Source organism: Opisthorchis viverrini (assembly GCF_000715545.1).
Source record: "Opisthorchis viverrini unplaced genomic scaffold opera_v5_198, whole genome shotgun sequence".
NCBI lineage: Eukaryota > Metazoa > Platyhelminthes > Trematoda > Opisthorchiida > Opisthorchiidae > Opisthorchis > Opisthorchis viverrini.
The window spans coordinates 15,930-34,275 of NW_008751849.1; the positions used below are offsets into that span (position 1 = coordinate 15,930).

General features: G+C 44.1%; 1 protein-coding gene across 1 annotated transcript in view; it reads right to left on the reverse strand.

Annotated features, from left to right (window-relative positions):
• Positions 1 to 9,673: 9,673 nt before the first annotated feature.
• The window catches only part of T265_07911 (hypothetical protein), a gene marked incomplete at both ends in the record, with an annotated part of 13,936 nt that continues 5,263 nt past the window's right edge, over positions 9,674 to 18,346 (reverse strand). The window contains one exon of the mRNA XM_009173571.1: positions 9,674 to 9,892. Within this exon, the coding sequence (XP_009171835.1) occupies positions 9,674 to 9,892 (219 nt within the window). The remainder of the gene's footprint in view (positions 9,893 to 18,346) is intronic.

An 18,346-nucleotide genomic window follows, 5' to 3' on the forward strand; every position in this document is an offset into this window, starting at 1 on the left:
GTTCTGATCAATGCAGGAGTAATCACTGTCGTTGACCTCTCTGGGTTCCGGCAGACAAACACTGTAGACATACCAAAGAGTTGCTGCACAAACAGGCACCTATTTATGTTAATTTACGAGTTTTTCCCAAACTTTGTTTGAAAAAACTGTAACGATCCATACCTGGGTGGACTGAAAGCGGCTTCACTCAGTGTGGAGGAAAAGATTTTGATTGGTGTACTCGTGAGTGTATGCTAATGTTGAATAAAAGAAGGCCTTTGCTGCGGAGTCGTTTGTTTGAAAATGTCAACGGATGAGTTATAGACTATTGGACATGGAAGCAAAATTCTCAGATGCATCTTGTTTACAAAAACTGACTATCCACCTTCTCATCGAACGCGTCTTCCTGAACTTTCCTGACTGCTGTTTAAATGCAATCAAAGGCTACAAAGCGACTCCACACATTCCGTAATAGACCTCACTTTTCAAGAGACGCAAAGCGGATTTACCAGAAAACATACTACTCGCATGCCCCCAATCAGTAGTATCACAGTTACACCCGTAGTTGCTACTGTCTGAAGAGGGGGAAATAATTCGTTTCGCATAAAGTGCGAGGACCTGGAGAAGAGATACATTGAAATGGAAGTTGTCCTTTATATAATCATAAGGCCAGTATCCGAGGTGGCTCAGTTGTTGGAGCGAGAATTTACTGACCAGAAGGTACATGGTTAGATCTTCGTACATTGACTTTCCTGTCTAGGCTTGGGAAACCGGGCACTAGCTCAGCCCTCGTGCTCCCTTCAGGTAGCATGGCAGCTAGGCACCGAAAGGGTGCTACAGCTGAATGACCCGAAATAGGTCTATCTAAAAAAGCGAGCGTTCTCTCTGGGTCCGATAGAATAACAGGCGACACGATAAAACGATAAACGGGACAAAGATAGTCTGCCGTAGGAAATTACGTATAATCTAGTTACTTCATTGGTAATGTGAGGACATTTCAGAATTTTCATCAGAGCTTTTGTCCTGCAAGCGAAGTCAATCTATAACGAGGACCAAAAAGCACTGTACATCTGTTTTGTCCTTATTGGGACTTATCAGCAGTTCGCATCTTTGGTAGGGAGTTTCGAATCCGTAATCTTCAGGCCGGCGGTCGGACACTCAATCGTTTGGCTGCGATCAGCTGATCAGCAGCCTGGTTAGTTCTCACTTGGATAGAATGTAGCGTTACTCATCCTTCAGTCATGGGATTCATATCATGTGGTCACGTGTGAATTATTTTAACCGTCAAACAGGACGGCAAAGGCTGCACAAAGTGACCAACCAGTCCACTGCACGTTCAGGAGACGATTTCCTGATTACGTATCTGTGATCAAGCCCATCCTGTTCCCTGGTTTGATCCTTCAGTCATGGGATTCATATCATGTGATCACACGTGAATTATTTTAACCGTCAAACAGAACGGCAAGAGCTGCACAAAAGTGAGCAACCAGTCCACTGCACTTAACAATGTGCCGCACGTTCAGGAGGCGATTTCCTGATCACGCATCTGTGGTAGTTTTATCCTAAAGATCAAGCCCATCCTGTTCCCTGGTTTGACTTTCTCACACTATAACGGCAATCGAGGAAAGAAACTAAGTTATCGGCTGTTGAATCTAACTTGGCCTTATGATAATTCCCCCATTAATTTGCTTACTCCGCCTATGTACTTTTGATCTCCAGTTGTTTTGCTCATCCGTACCCGCCACTCACTTTGTCGCAGAGGCCGCCCCGTCCGACACCTGTGTATTGACGTGTGTGAATGTGCGCTGCTGACCTATTTACCCATGTGCGTTCATGTCACGTTTGGTGAGCCTGCCTTGACTTGTTTCCCCGTGAGCTCCTTGTGATCGTACGTCCAACGAGAATCACGAAACCGTCTTCGGAAGGGACGACTGCAACCCACGCTACTGAGCCATCATTCCGCACGCCGTTAGTTGGTGTGCGGACGTTGACACTGCACTGTGGCGGTCAGTTTTACTAGTGTACAGGGACTAAAGCTACGGAATCTCGTGCACGGATTCTTCTTGTGGGATTCAGATGGTTCAGTGCTTATGGTACGAACTTACTGACAGGGAGGTCCGTGGTTCGAACCCGGTATCTCAGTTGCTCTTGCTTTGGTAATCTGGTAGTATTGCAGCCCGCATGTCTTCTTCAAATTTCATGGCATCTAGGCAACAAAAAAACTTCTACAGCTGAACGATTTTTTTCGCTTGTGCACTTTCTAAACACGAGCGATAAAGACCAAGCAAAAAGGCATCACCCACACCTACACCCTGAGACCTGGACTTTAATCGCGCTTTTCTGGCATATGTGGACCAGTTACGAGTAGTATCCGATACTCGGTGAGTATTTTACAACGATAATTCACTTTGAGCGCCGGGTAGCTGGAGCACTAGTGGAGCGGACTGCAGTAGTGTGAAGAAGTTTGCCTTTATTTAAGGGAGTCACGTGACTTACTCTCACTTGTTCACATTTGCTTGCTCTCGAGATCACAATCCGTGTTCGTACTGATGATCTGTTTCCATCTTATGGCAATGTAAGTCTTGATCAGTTGGATAACTGATGACAAGTTTGGATGTCTCACCAAACTGCTTATGAACACAAATACCGGCCAATTCTGCGCAAACGAACGTGAACTCCGTTCATGTATAGGAAGTTCAGCATGATTTCAATTTTTTTGTTTTCGTATATTCTACTCGAGCTTGCATCATTCGGAACAAAAGAAAAACAAAACGCGTGTTTTGGACAACTCGGACTTGAATAAGAGGTTTTCTCATGATAGAAGAATTTGTGTCATTCGTACCAGTTGTAGGTAAATGGGTCAAATGAACTCATCTCCGTGTTATCAAGCAAGCGAAGCTCAGCACACCAACATGACAATGATCATGTGACAACTTATTGAGTGATGTGATTGTCGAACCTTCTGTTAGAACCGGAGATAATGGCATAGACACATCGCACCTCAGATTCACGCGCCTACTCAGAATCGATAGATAACACGCTACTGCCTTTGTTCCCTTCAAAGGGGTGAATCAATGAGGAGTAAAGCCCAAAAACTGTGGAATCCAGTTGCAGAGTTGTTCTTCAAAGGCCTCTGTCTTCTGTCTATATATTATGAGCCCCTGACAAAGAAGAGTCAATGGTGGGAAGTTCATTTCATACCAACTATTTCAGATGGGGTAAGTCTACTGAGTATATTCCGGTGAGTCCACATCAAAGGGAAGCACTGGATTCGAGTTCCGCTCTTATTGGGGCTCATCAGCAGTGCATATCCAATGGCCGTGCCGGGATTTGAACCCCGGACATCTGACATGCAAAGCGCGCGTGTGACCACTACTCCACCAAAGCATGTTGGTTGCATCTGAATTTTCACGTCTGATCAGGTGAAGTTTGCTTGGAACCAAAAAGAACATGCTACTAGATAACAGTCCAAGTGGACGCTGAACACTGTTCAGTTTATGTCTGCCATGAAAACGTATACATGGCAGGTTTATTTGTTTCCGGTGGGATTTAACATTAAATGCCTAAAAGTTTGTCCCATTGCGTCTAAAACTTATGAATGCTTGTGTGAAGGGATGTGGTAATCACCCAACTGATATTTCGTCCTATAAGTGGGGCCAGCTCATGCTGAAAAGCCGAGGAGCACAACGCGGCAGTTTAGTCCTTAACGGAAATAATCAGCAGGGAGCATCTGACAACATTCCAGTAGGGAGTCTCGATTCCGCAACTTCCCGGCTGGTAGTTTGAACACTTAGCCGCTTGGCCAGGAGTGGCTGACCACCAATGTGGTTGGCTCTCATTTGGAGAGTTCTACTCATCCTTCGGTCACAGGATCCACATCACGTGGCTACATGCTGACTGACTTCTTGGACGATGCCTTCTCAAATGGAAATTCCACTCATCTAGTAAAAGTAATCGGATCTTTTCAAGTTAAGCCCCGCCACTAATGTAAAAAGTGCATGCGCGAAAAGTTAAGACCCCCCCACTTTTGGCCAGCTCTAGTACGCACACAACTGACATAATTTTGGTGGAAACAATTCCTTATCCTCATCTGGGCTCATTTTGTGCAAAAATTTTCTCCGTTCGGAAGTGAAACCTTAAATGAACTTTCTGACGCTTTCAACTCTCGTTCATGACAAGGAGAAGGCAATACGTTTTTTGAAAAGCCACGGAGTGATCCATCAGCAACGTTTATGCAACAATGACCACCAAACGACACTTTCAACTGTTTCTGACGGATGGAGTTGCAATGCCCGACAGTGTCGTCAAGATATCCTTCTTCGGAAGAGTAGTCGGCGGGAGCGTTCTGGGATGGAGTTTAGGACAGTTATTCTATTCATTCACTGTTGGTCCAAAAAATTTGGCAAAAATCAAATTCTGCTCAGGGGAATTATCTATTATCCACACGACCGCTGTTGACTGAAAGGACTTCATTCGCGAATTCTGCATCTGGCGGCTTTTGCAGACTCCAAAAGTCATCGGGGACCCAGGTCTACTCGTCGAGATCGATGAAACGCTAATATCTCGTCGTAAAAACAACGCAGGGCGCGTCTACAAGATGCAGAATAAACGCCAATGCGGCACACGCCGATTTTTAGTGGGCAGATACTTGTGGGAGTTGGTTTCGAGGCAAAGGTACAGAAAAACAGACCTTTTCATGCAAGTGATTAATGACATGTCCCACCCTCTTCAATAAAAACTTAAAGGACAAATTCATATCCTCTTTTTTCTAAGCTTTTTCTGGCTGATGGGGGTTGGCTTTTTGGCGGGGCTTATCTGGGAAAGATCCAGGTATTCTTCCCCTGGGCCACTTGCAGGCTGTTGGTAGTGTAAACAGATTTGGCAACTTTCAATTGAGATATTACGGTAGCGAAGCAGCAGTGTTGACGTTGTGTTGTACATAATGATGATGAGTTTGTCTTGTAAGTGAAGCACTCGATGAGCTGACCAATTGATCCAGTTTCTGTGACTTAAGCGTGAGTGCAGAGTAATCCCATCTTTGATCAGCCGCTCCTCTCCAAACGGTTAACTGTTCAAAAAACCAACTAGAAAGCCGCGAGCTCGAAACTCTGATGTACAATGCTGGTGAGTCCTTATGAGGATTAATTTGCTGAATTAATTAATTAGCTTGAAATAATTAATTAGCTTGAATGTTAAACCTAGATTGCCTTCACTTACAGGACGTAATCTCATTTGATAGCACTTATTAGCCTCTTACATTCTGGAATCAGAAAATCCAGCGGTGCTGAGTGAAATGTAGCAGACTGGCTCAAGACGGTACACTAGATGGCGGACAGTGGTAAAAACGAAATTTGTCCATGTTAGCCGAGATCGGGGACGTTATGCGTGACAAGAAAAAATGCCTGATAACCCTGAGTTCATTCTGGACTAATTGGGAACGGGCAGGTAGAAGAAACAATGTTTTGACAGCGAGATACACTCATATGTATTTGGTTTTGCGAGAGACTCTCCGGGAATACAGCTGAATCTCTCGTTTATAGTGTTTTCAAGCAATTGAATTTGCTGCACCAGGCTGCAAATGAGTGCATTTAGCCAATTTCTTGCAATTTGGGTCCAGGGAAAACATAACATTGACAGAAAATTTGGGACTGCACCTACCTTATGAGCCCAGAAAGAAAGGCGAACCCGATCGTGGGCTGTCGACGGATTTTCAGCGACCTTATGAGTAGTGTGTTACATCTATACATGTATCGCGATATCTTGACCATCGTACCAACTGAAACATGAAGCGGTCTACTGCATCAACTTCAGTTGCATGAAAACATCATAAACGAGAGATTCTGCTACGTTCCAGTCTCCCGCAAAACCGAATTTGTTTGCATATGAGTGTATTTCGCTAAGTTCGCTCCTTTTGGGTTCAAGTGGAACATACGATTGACAGAAACTCGGGGGCTGCGCCTATCTGATGAGCCTCAAGAAGGGCGAAACCAGTTGTGGGCTGTCGAATAATTTTCAGCAACCTTATGAGAAGTATATATTACGTCTATAGATGTTTCGACAGAATTACTGCTACTCACTTAATTCATAAAGGGCTACACGAAATTTCAACAGAGCATTCATTCTGCCACCAAAGTTAGTCTGTTCTCAGAGGTTGAAAGGCGCTGTATGCCAGTTTGTTGTGGACGACAGTCTCCTTAATGCCTTATTATTAACGTGAACCCGGGTCTGGTTAGCTGTTTGATAGCCTGGTGTGCTTGGCTAAACCAGAAAAAGTCAATGAACGTGCGAACCGGCTGATTTATTGATCACTGTCGTGTACAATCGGGTCAAAAAAACCGATACTAAGAATACAGCTCATCTATCAAGGGCAAGTGAAGAATAACCAATGAAATCTGTCCCAACGAAAACGGTTATTTCATTGGCTGTTATGTAGTCCCGCTACGTTCGGAGCTGGTTCTCCTAATACAGTTTCACTTTGGCCTGGAGTAACCACTGACAAGCAACTAACGGACCGCTAGGGAGATTCGAACCCGCGACCTCTCGGCTGCTAGCTGAAGACTGTATCATATATATATATGCATATATATATGCATAGATATATATATAATTTGCCAGAGAGAGGAAACTCCATTCGCTACTTTGCCCTTAGTTTATCCGTTGAGTAGTGTGAGTTGAACCGAGTTTCACTTATCCAGCACAGGCCAAAACAGAACGGCGACCATCGATTTTGTCCAAAGGTGGTTCATCATCTGCACTACTTATCTTGTCCTTTATGGGGCTCATCACGTGGACACAGGTGGATTTGCATGCCAGACGCCTAGTTTCAAAGTTCCACACACTTACTACCAACACTAAGAAATAATCGATCTCAGTTTCGCTCACGGTGCGTGTAACTACTTCAAATGGGGTTTGCTTGTTTCAAAACATTCATCTAAATTCGCTTCAATCTGTGTGAATAGTTGGATCATTGTTTCTAAAGCCCATCAGTGATTACTTCGCTCTGAACAGGGGTAAACTGTGAGTGGCCTGATCTTCAACACATGTTTCGAATTAATCCATCCCCATGGCATCGCAGGGCGCTGCAGAGCAGACTGTCGGACATTTTTAGACCTTGCCGTTCAGTGTACCTTGTGGTGGAATGAAGACCCGCTGAAGAAGAATAAATAAAACATCTCAAAAAACGCGCGAATTTGAATCAACTAAAGTCAGTTGTTTTTGGTGTTTTGCAAACAACAACATCGGTGAAAATGTTTACAAACTTGTGTTATCTGCTACATGACCTTTCGGTAAACAGAATCACGTGATTGCACACATACATTTGTTCATGCGGTGCTGGTTGCTATGTTGCGGAATAATTCAAGATGATCTGTAACTAGTTCGTAGTTTCGCAAGGTACGAAGCGATGGACACTTCTGTAGACAGTTTGTACACGTGGTCAAACGGCATAAATCAATAATCCCCTCAAAGGAAAAACGATTTCACTGAGTGGGTGAAACTTCCTTCTGAGAAGTCTTCACTCTAGGAGCCAGTCCTTTCGCAAACACGTGATGTGGTTTCTGTTATTGAAGGACAGGTGGCACTATGTTCTGTTTAGGTGAGAACTAATCACATTGCTGGTAGCCAAAACGGAAGGATAACTTCACTGGACGTGTGAAGCTCCCACCTGAGGAGTAATCACTCGAGGAATCAGTCAAAATGGCATTTGTTAGATTGAATCATACCCAATGCCAAATCATGCGTACCAAGCTTCATTCCCTTCCACCAGTCTACTGGAATTAAGGCTACTTAAAATTACTTTCCTTTTTTCGGGGAAAACATTGGTAGATACAAACTTGCGCCTATGTACCGTCAAAAGAATAAAGCATGTCTGAGAATGGAAAGTTGGACTGTCTTCACCTGGAAGGAAAAGCAACTCATGAAAATATTAGGAATTTTTGTTGATGTTCCCTCTACGGATTTGATTCACACGTAGATCTGGCGATTCCGAATATAAAGAGGAAGAAGTGGGCCCTAAAGTCTACGGTACTTGCATAGACGTAATACACTACTCATAAGGCTTCTGAAAATTCATCGACAGCCCACGACCGGTTTCGCCCTTCTTGGGGCGGTACCGCAGACACAAACCGTTTGATAGAGTTAATTTGATGTGGCAGGCAGAGGCGCTTCACCCTTCTTCGGCCGATTCATTGATTCCACAACGAATGATAACTTAGCATAAGTGAACGCTTGTTAGAGCGGCTGAATTTGCAATCCGCTTTTGTCAGTTCTACAACTAAACCATCGATGGATTGTCCTTACTTTTCCACGCTTGGTGGTGCTCTCTTGGGAGACCAATCTGGAAATTTCCTAGAGCAACTTCAAGGGTATCCAAACTCTTTGTCCTTATCCCAAAACAGCTAATGGTGTAACGGTGGATACTACTGATGAGGAATGCGAGTAATATGTGTTTTGTTGTAAATCCGCTTCGCGTCTATTGAAAAGTGAGTTCAAGTGGATTCCAGGTGAGTCTCTCGAAAAACCAAATTAGTTTGCAAATGAGTGTATTTCGCTAAAAGTGAGATTTATTACGGAATTTGTGGAATAACTCTGTAGCATTCGTTTACATTTGAGTGATAGTCAAGGAGTGTCCAGAAAAGTTCTGGCAGACGCGTTCGAGAAGGAGACGGATACTCAGTTTTTATAAACAAGATGCACATGAGAGTCTTACTTTCTTCTTCAATAGTCTATAACTGTTCAGTTGGGGGAGACCTTTCAAGTGGTGGGATAAAACGCCGGGTCACTTTTGCAACCGATAACTATTGCCAGCGATGTCATTTTGCCTTTCGGCTGTTGGCTTGTACGGTAGAACACATTGAGCGTGAAAAGTGTTGGCGCTTACACGAAACACACAGGATCCAGACGCCTTGTAGCAAGACGTAGGTTAGCTTTCTCACCGTTATCCGTTTCGCGGGCCATTCAATTTGAGAGGTATAGGGAATTCCCAGTCTACTGGGATCGTCAGAGAAGCATTGATTAGTATATTTAACATCCGAATTTACAAATAACTGCCAATGGATACGTTTTCGGAGAGGTCTGGTAACAGTCGGTGGATTTATTTCTAGGCAACGTTTCACTTTTGACACAAAGAGAATTGACTAGGTTACGAGATTGGTCGAGATTTGAGGCAGAAAGAGAACCAATCAGCTAAGTCAAGCTACATCCCTGTTAGGAGGGGTAGGCGACCAATTGTTAGGCCGATGGGGAAACCTACGTGGATTTGGGTCCAGCCTTAGGTCCAGTTCTTCTGATTCGGTTCACCTGATGATCCATTTTGTACGTTGTTTGCACTTTCCGCCCGTCTGTGCGGATGAGCTAGTGTGCAAGGGGGATTCCGTGAACTGCGAAACGTTGCCGTGCGGTAAATTTACCGACTGTTACCAAACTTTTTCGAAAAGGATGGTTACTCAATCGGTGCCAAGCATTTTCACCTGCCAATGGTTACAGTTTAAAATGATGCATATACTGCGTCTACTGTCCAACAGCTTTCAAGCCTCCATGACGATCTCTCACCTGTGGGCCAATCGATCGACACAAACAGGACGCCTAATGAGCCATCGTTCGAACCGTCGGGTCAAGCAATCACATCAATCAAGCGTAAGCATGTTCGTCCGTTCAGGAGTGGAAATTCCGATGAAATATTGGTAACACGGTTGCCTCACATGCCCGGTGTGCGGAGTTCAGATCCCGGCAAGGCCAGGGATATGCACTGCTGATGAGCTCCAGTAAGAGCAGAACTCGAGTCCAGTGCTTCCCCTCCCTTTGCCGTGGACTCATCCAGGATGTTCCAACGAGAGTGACGCCATTCTACAAATCTTGCCACCAGGTAGAATTCCAGAAATGCCTCAATGATGAAACAAGCCAGTTCTGTTCTAGCCTAAACGTAATCACGTGTTCATCTGATTCATTCTAAAGTTACCCAGTCGAAGTAAAAAAATGAAACGAACCCAACGATCAATATTTGATGATGCTACTCACAGCTGATGTCTACATACCAAAGTGATGCTTCCAGCACGACCCGGTCTCGAAATTTGATTGGATAGCACGTCAATCAAACTTCGACTATCTTCGTTTGTATAAAAGCACAACAAAAAAGCATTCAGGACAACCATATGACAGCCTTCGAGCATGATTCACTCCGTTCTACTTGCTATCAGTATTATTTCAGTTGGCCTCATCTCAGCAGCCGATTACGGTGAGTAATTTTGTTATCTGTTCTGAAAATCAAACGCCCAGTAGCATTCTGAAACTATCGACCGAGATTTACTGCTATGGTGAGATGACAACAATGATACCTTAGAACTCATCTTTCTTTTTCCGCGGTTCCCTTCGCAGGGTTTTATGCACTGACTCAAGCGGGATTTGGAGACGTTTGTCAACAAGCAAGTTCAACTATTTGCATTTTACCAAATTTCGAGTGAAATCGTAATATATTATATGGCATTCTCTTCTCCGCCTTCATTCGGTTACTAAAAGTATCATTTTGGAACAGAGAGTAGCCTAGAAGCCTGGGGTTGAGAGACTGTGTGTTACACTTATCAACTGTCAAACATGTTCGACATAAGCGAATATACACTCATTTGCAAACTAATTTGGTTTTCCGAGAGACTCACCTGAAACCCAGCTGAATCTCTCGTTTGTGATGTTCTCAGGCAGGTGAGTCTCTCGGAAGACCAAATTAGTTTGCAAATGAGTGTATATTCGCTAACTTCGTGCAATTTGGTTTCAAGCTGAACATAAGGTTGACGGAAACTCGGGGACCGCGCCTACCTGATGAGCCCCCAGAAAGGGCGAAGCCGGTCGTGGGCTGTCGACGGATTTTCCGCAACCTTAGGAGTAGTACATTACAAAGATGTTGTTGTCGGAGTACTCAATGGCGCGACGTTTCACTTGTGAGATGTCTCGTCCAACCTCCCTGTACAGAACAGATTGCATCTAATGTGTCACTTTTCAAAGATGGTCCGCTAAGACAACGGAGGGAACGTTCCCAATGACCTCTGTTTGATCGTTGTAAGGTAGTGGTCCGTTAGCCAAAACGGCGCAGCGCTGCAATGCTTCAGCGTGCACTGAAGGCCACTGGATTCAACGCAGGACAACTGGTGTAGTGGCGGATACTACTAATTGGGTGTGCAAGTAGTCTCGAGACTCACTCGTTTATTACGGAACTTGTGGAACTGCTTTGCAGCGTTCGTTTACAAATGCGTCATCGTCAATGAATATCCATGAAATTTCAAGAAGACGCGTGAGAATGCTCAGTTTTTTGTGCATATGAAATGTTTACTTTTATGTCCAATGGTCTGATCGTTTGTTAATAAACAGCTTCGCAACAAAGGGCTTTCCTATGGTACACTGCTTGTGGTTTTGTTTACACGACTGGCTTTCTTATGTCAAGAAGCTTGTATTTGCTGTGTATTCGATTGTAACTGCTATTACCTGAAAGGCTGAGATATGTAGACTGATCCGCTTTCCTTTGGGAACATTACAAAATCGCGCGCAATGATACATCTCTGACGAAGTGATTATGAGTAACTCAGGTCCATATGTTTCTACTTCGAAGATCATGGGATCCTCTTTGAGTTATTTTTGGAGATGAAATTCACCGATATGAGGTCTGCTAACAAGGAATGAGGTTCACTTGAAAACATGAATGGTCAATGTACACACCTGACAGGTACGTAGTTACATAATCCGGTGGTTAGTAAGCACGACCATTTTCAATCTGTTTGGACGAATTGGCCAACGAGAGATTTTCTTTGAAGTTGAACCTCCCTTTTTGGCATCAAGCCTGTAGATCTAAGAGACATTCAACAGATTACCGGATCTATGAAGGGGAGTGCGGGGTGGAAGACGTATTTATCAAACTGACCACTGAACCAATTTGAAAGTAACCAGGTGGAATACCTAAAGCGAAATGGTAGCTTTCTAGGAACTCGCAGCATTCTTCCCTACATCATACAAAAACCTGGAATAATCATAATCTGTGGAAAAACCGCCAGACGGGCTTGCTCCATAACTTCAATGGCCCTTCCCTTGCTAATTTTGGAAGAATAACGTTCCGCAAAACGTTCACAAATTTTTTATTACCGCAAATACACTTATTTGCATTCTAATTTGATTTTGACAGGAGACTCCACTAAATCCAACTGAATCTCTCGTTTGTAATGGTCGAATGGTTTTCAGCAACCTTATATGTAGTGTGCTACGTATAACTGTTTATTTTTTTGAATATTTTAGATATCGGCCCTGCAGCATCCTTGGTGGAAAAAGGTCAGATGTCAGCCAATCGGAGTCGTCCAAGGTCTATTGGCTTTTGAACTGAAGCTTGATCAAAGCGACGTATGGGGCGAGTACATCTCGCGAGCACTGTTGGCAGCTGACATCGCCCGGGGCCTCAGTCACAACATGGGAAGGTGTGGCGTTGTAGTAGGTATGAAATAACATCGTCATTGATAAAAAACTGCACAAAACTACCAGATATGAAGTTAGTAATTTTGGGTTGTTTTTTTAATGTTGCCACCATTAGAACCCTCGGTTTTCTGGAGGTAAGTTCCATTTTGCGTAATTTGGGACGACAGAAAATCTCATCTATCGGACTGACTGGAGGCGAGATTGCTTTTCGGGTCGGGAAGGCCGGACACGTTTCGCCAACCTGCGACGTCACTGACGTGACGTCAGTGTGTCTGTCAAGGGCACGGTGCAATCCATTCTGGGACAGAAATCTGGACTCTACGTGCAGGGGACTTCCGAGGGCTAACAGTGTTGAACCATCGGTGTCGCCGAACCGTTGGTCTAGTCTAGTGGGAACGCCGGATTAGCAGTGCTGATATGTGCTTGATGGTCTTAGGAAAAATAGGCTCGCCCACAAGGGCTGGTGTTATAACTGACTGCTGTCCCCACCTCAGTGCCTTGATGATGGCAAAAAGACTCACCGACAAAAGACACAATAGCTTTATTGCAACAAACGAGTGAGTGCAAGTGCAAAAGTTACAACGGCTCCGCGCTATTTAAAGGGCACTTTCCGACACTGATCCGCTCTATCTGATAGGCGTTAGTGAACACCCATCAAGAACATCGATCGTGCCTCTATGAAATGCCTGAACGCTGATCATAGTCGGACGTGGTTCTGTGGCGTGCCTGAACACTCATCGGATTTTGCTGAATTGATTGAGTGATTGACCGGCCTGGATGCTTACCGGCTTTCCTGTTGAGATTTTGGTGGAGTATTAGGGTCTCAGTAGGTTCCGGGCATTCTGAAGTTATTTTCAGGAATCTGACTTTCCTGACGGGTGGGTAGCTCACTGTTCATGGGTTACGATGATTAGAAAATGTATTCCACATGCTAGAGGACCGTCTACCTTGCAAAGCTCTTCTTGCCCAGCCTGGTGTTGAGTGCACAACCCATGACTTGTCAACTACACACAGACAAGATAGTAAACTCATTCGGATTGAAAGCTCTTTGAATGGAAACCCCACGAATTAGCTAATCAATGGTTAATGGCACTGGCGGGCGGCTCAATCACGTCGTCAGTGGAATCAAAACTATCGCTTTTAGTATGTAACTACTTAGTTTCCGGAGCTAACTGACCGCCGTTGTCTTCTGTGCCCGACCATATCTCTCATGCGGTTGCGTTTTCCGGCGACCGAAGTTATAGGAACTGGAACCAAAATATCTTTGGTACCTGAATTAGAAGCTGATAAACTGAGTGACCGAATGGGTGACATAAGGACGATCAACAGGGGATGTTCCTGATGATGAGTAAAGTTGTCGCTCACATCCAACTGAAATACGGTTAAGTGATGGTAAAGTTTTCTTCAGTGCTTTTCGCGGTGGAATGATCTCCATTGAGCTAAGTGAACGAGAACAAACGTCTGGCGTCATGGTCCGGATAACGACGGTTCACTTGTTGTTTGTCTTTGAAAGCTGCCCGGTTCCAAATCAACTACAATGAGAGCATGAAGCAGCTTCAGTAAACTGGACGGATGAGGTCATCTTCGTAGTCTAACAGCTGGAAAAAGTTCATGCTGGCTTGTAAGTCACAGGTAAAAGTTCTGAAGCTAGAAACGCTTTTTGGAATGAGAGCCGTTATTTTATTGGAATAATACAGCCTGTGGGCGGAACAGGGGCGAGACAATGAAAAATTACGATATGTATACCTTGCCTCTTGGTTCCATTAAAACTTATTTTGAACTCTACTGCAAGAAGCTGCCGTCAATCCATCACAAAGGCTAACAGCTGTTGATGAAACGAGAACACTTCCTTAGTTAAAAAAAAACTCATTCCAACGGGCCTTCTCAAGCCAAGGTCGACCCAGGTCATGACTTGAAATTCGTAGTGAAATTTGGCTACTTGCGAGTAGTCAGCATTTTCCCCACGATTCTGAAGGAAACGGAGTTGAAGGGAGCAAACAAAGATCAGGGTGGGGTTGACCATGTGAAAAAATCCACAGTGAACATAAGTTCGATGAAACATCTGAACGGTCAACCACTGGTTTCATCCTATTTCCCAAGTTTCCACAAATTTTGTTTCGTAATTGAACACTACTTTGAACGTACTCTGCGATGAACACTCGTTTGAAACTAAATTATTGTTTCATGCAGGTAGGAGTTGGGAAGAATACAGGAACTCTGTGCATTAACAAAATATTTCACCTCAACGAAGGTAACTAAGAACTCTGCGCTTCAAAATTAGAATATTTAGGATAGATTAGTCTGTATGTTTCAATCAGCTTCTAACAAATTATCTTTTGTTGCTCTCAAGCAAACATTGCGCTCTTGGGAACAAGTGAGTTTTCTTGCAACTCTCCGTGTGAAAATTTAGACCCAAAGATATGTTTGAAACGTAATATGAGTGCCGAACACGTTTATCTGCTCTTTAGCTAACGTGTTTTGCCCATGAATGCCTGCCAGGCGTATTTGTTCGTCTTACACTTAAATAGCTACTGCTGGTTCCTAGAAAGATAGTCACTTTTTGACTGATTTAGCCCTCACCCCTGGGATTCAGTCAAATTAGTTTATTTGGAGAGCATATCCCTGCTGACTCAACCAAATCCTTGGTTTTGTATGGCTACCTACTGGTTCTTATTCAGTTCTACCAGGGAGTTCTTAAGTTTGCTTGCCAAGCTTCCATACTATTTCCTCTTTGATCGATCACTTTTGGGGCCAGAGTTCCGCACCATGAGATGCTACCATGGGCCTGTATGGTCTGTTTTGACGTGATGCTGTTTCCCCATTCCCGAAAGCGGTCTACTCTCATTCACTGTTTCGTCCTTCTTCGAGCCATCTGATTAGTCGAACTTAGAACAATCCTCACGTGAACTGGAACAGGATAGTAAAACTGTCTTCTTCGACAAACCAACGTTGACAACTTAGTCATTTTGACAGTACTTTCATGTGGAGTATTGATTTCTTTTCGGCTAAGGTAAACAATGTTCATCTCATTATTAGGAGAAGAGGAACATCTGAGGGCCCGGAACACACGGTAGGATTACCAACCACACAAGTGAGCTGGTTAGGCCTACAATGTCTTGAAAGACTCCAGACTAGTGCTGAGAAAACCCAACCGTTCAGCCAATAACAGTCTATGAGTAGCTTCGAAGGAGAATAAAAGTCAGTCAATGAGTGGAGTCTTCGTGTGAGATATTGTTGCTCGAGAAGACAATTAATCGACACGTGTGGATCCCGTAAGTGAAGCAGGAGCGGCGCTACATCCCGTCTAGATGTGATCTAATCACATTACTGATCGTAGCAGAACGGTTGTGTTCAAACTAATAGGCCAGAGGTCACAGCTTCAAGACCCCCAAAGAGAATTCCGTCAGATGCGCACCACTGATGATTCCAAAAGGGAATAAAACAGCTGTACAATGCTTCTTGGTTTTTCAGCATAGATCGCCTCAACTTACAGGATGACATCTACAATTTAGAGGGGCATTCACTTTCTGCTTTCTGGAAAATGGCTGGAAAGTGTACATCCCGTCTAGATGTGATCTAATCACATTACTGATCGTAGCAGAACGGTTGTGTTCAAACTAATAGGCCAGAAGTCACGGCTTCAAGACCCCCAACCAGAATTCTGTCAGATGCGCACCGCTGATGATTCCAAAAGGGAATAAAACAGCGGTACAATGCTTCTTGGTTTTTCAGCACAGGATGAAATCTACATTTTAGAGGGGCTTTCACTTTCTGCTTTCTGGATAATGGCTGCAAAGTGCCCGAAATTCTCAGATCCTTTTGGGGCCAAATATGGCATTGATTCTGTGACATCTTTTCGAGGGACAGGAAGAGTTCGTCCCTAAAGGGGACCGTCATATAGAGGAGAACAGCAGTTTCATTTTATTCAGCCTCTAATTTGCAGCTACGTCTCCTCATACTGCTCCACTGGGAATCCAAACTCAAACACAAACCCACAGTGGCAGAACCAGAAAACTGGGTTCACCGAGTATCATTTTGTGTAATAGGCTTCTGGTGACATTATGAAACAGGTGAATAGATATTTATACATTTGAGCTCATATGTACGACAAAACCGGCAGCATTTTTGAGAGATCGTCCCATACTACTCATGTCATACACATTCAGAGTTCATGTTAGTTCTGTCTGCGAAGCTGTCATCCAACTCAAACCATCACGTTGTATCACCATCTGATCTTTTTTCAGGACACAACAGCCTTAGACTTGCGGGATTGAAAAGTTCGCGAAGGTGCCACGAAGTAAGTGGTCTGCGTTTCTGAAAAGCGAATAAAATTACGGGTTAAGCAGACAATAAACTAACGCAAATTCGTGCCAACTTTGCTTGACACAGGCTAATCAAGCTAACTATAAATTTGGTTCCGCATGCCAGATGCCACAGCAGCTGGTTTTTTTAATCACAAAGTTGACCAGAAAGATCTCACGATTTTCCTTATCAACGGTTCTGATTAAGACTCTTCGGAAGTGACGGACTTCGCAGAACACTTTTATTTAGCCTGGTAACATTTTTATACTTGATTTGGTATTCATTTTGGTACTGACTGCACTGACAAGATGGTTTATTGATCATCACAGGTAACTTCCTAGACGAGCAGTTGAAATCGTCTCCCTGTCGCTGAAATGCCATGATATTGTTCTGCAATATGCCGTACTGTACAAAAACCACCTCTTCTTTGTATTTGGAATGTGATGCAAATGAAAAATCGTTCGGCTGTAGCACCCTTTCGGTGCCCAGCTGCCATGCAACCAGAAGGAAGCTGGGAGACCGCCAAGTTACCCAAGCCCATACAAGGGAAGTCGAGAGGCAGAGATCGGGTTCGAACCACGGACCTACCGGGCAGTAACTTAGCGCTGTAACCACTGAGCGCGAATGAGTGAGTGGGATGTGCTGAGTTAGGGCCAAATCAATCATTTTTCTTTGTCCTGTTTGCGTCAACTTCAAGAAATGCTTACCGTGCCAGTAAGAAGGATTTATTTTTGCTTTACAATTGCAGTTAAAGTTGGATCATTTCTAGTCATACGCATATCATCATCAATATACGATCGTTGTTATGACCACAGATCCAAGAATCCTTCCTCAAACAAGGATTCCCGCGGTTCCAGTGTCAGGTCAGGCGCTACTACCAGGGCCAACCTAATCCTGGTCCGAATGGCTACTTTCGCTTGCGTGTAAAGTACTACAAAATGACATTCGATCTGACGGTGACCGCCAAACTTCAGTGGGACATGCAGATGGCGTTGAACAGAGGCTCAAGTCACTGCAAATACAATCTTTATTGATGCGTGGATGGATGATTTTATTGATTTATAAAGCTTTCGCAGTAATTCTTTGTCTTTTGTCCATCTGTGACAGGGTTTGACAGTAGCAGGCATGGTTTGGCTTGGACGCAGCAATTTAATCGAAGCTTCCTGGAAGCCTTAAAGAGAGACGAACTGAACGTAGTATTGGTGTAGAGTTAGACTATATTAAAAGGTTTGCAACTGGGATATATCGTCTTCGAAGAGTTGAGAGCACCTACTTTGACGTCCTTCATCAAACCCAACTTAATCACTGTTCGAGATCGCCGAGCAACTGTAATAGACGTCAGCATAGTCTCGGATGGTCGTGGAGTGATTGTGTGGGATGAGAAGAAGCAGAAGTATGGTGCTGATGAATATTCCCTAGCCATAATCTCAGCCCTACATGCAATCGGTTGTGACGTCGACTTTTTGGTTCACCAACCGATGATCATCTCTTATCTGCTTTCCTCAATCCGCGAAGACTGTTATTGGACTGGGACTTCCTAAGGTCGCAGTTAGTGACTTGTGCTTGCTTGCCATTGTGGGCTCTCTGCGTACTTATGACACTTTTATGCGTGGCACATGGC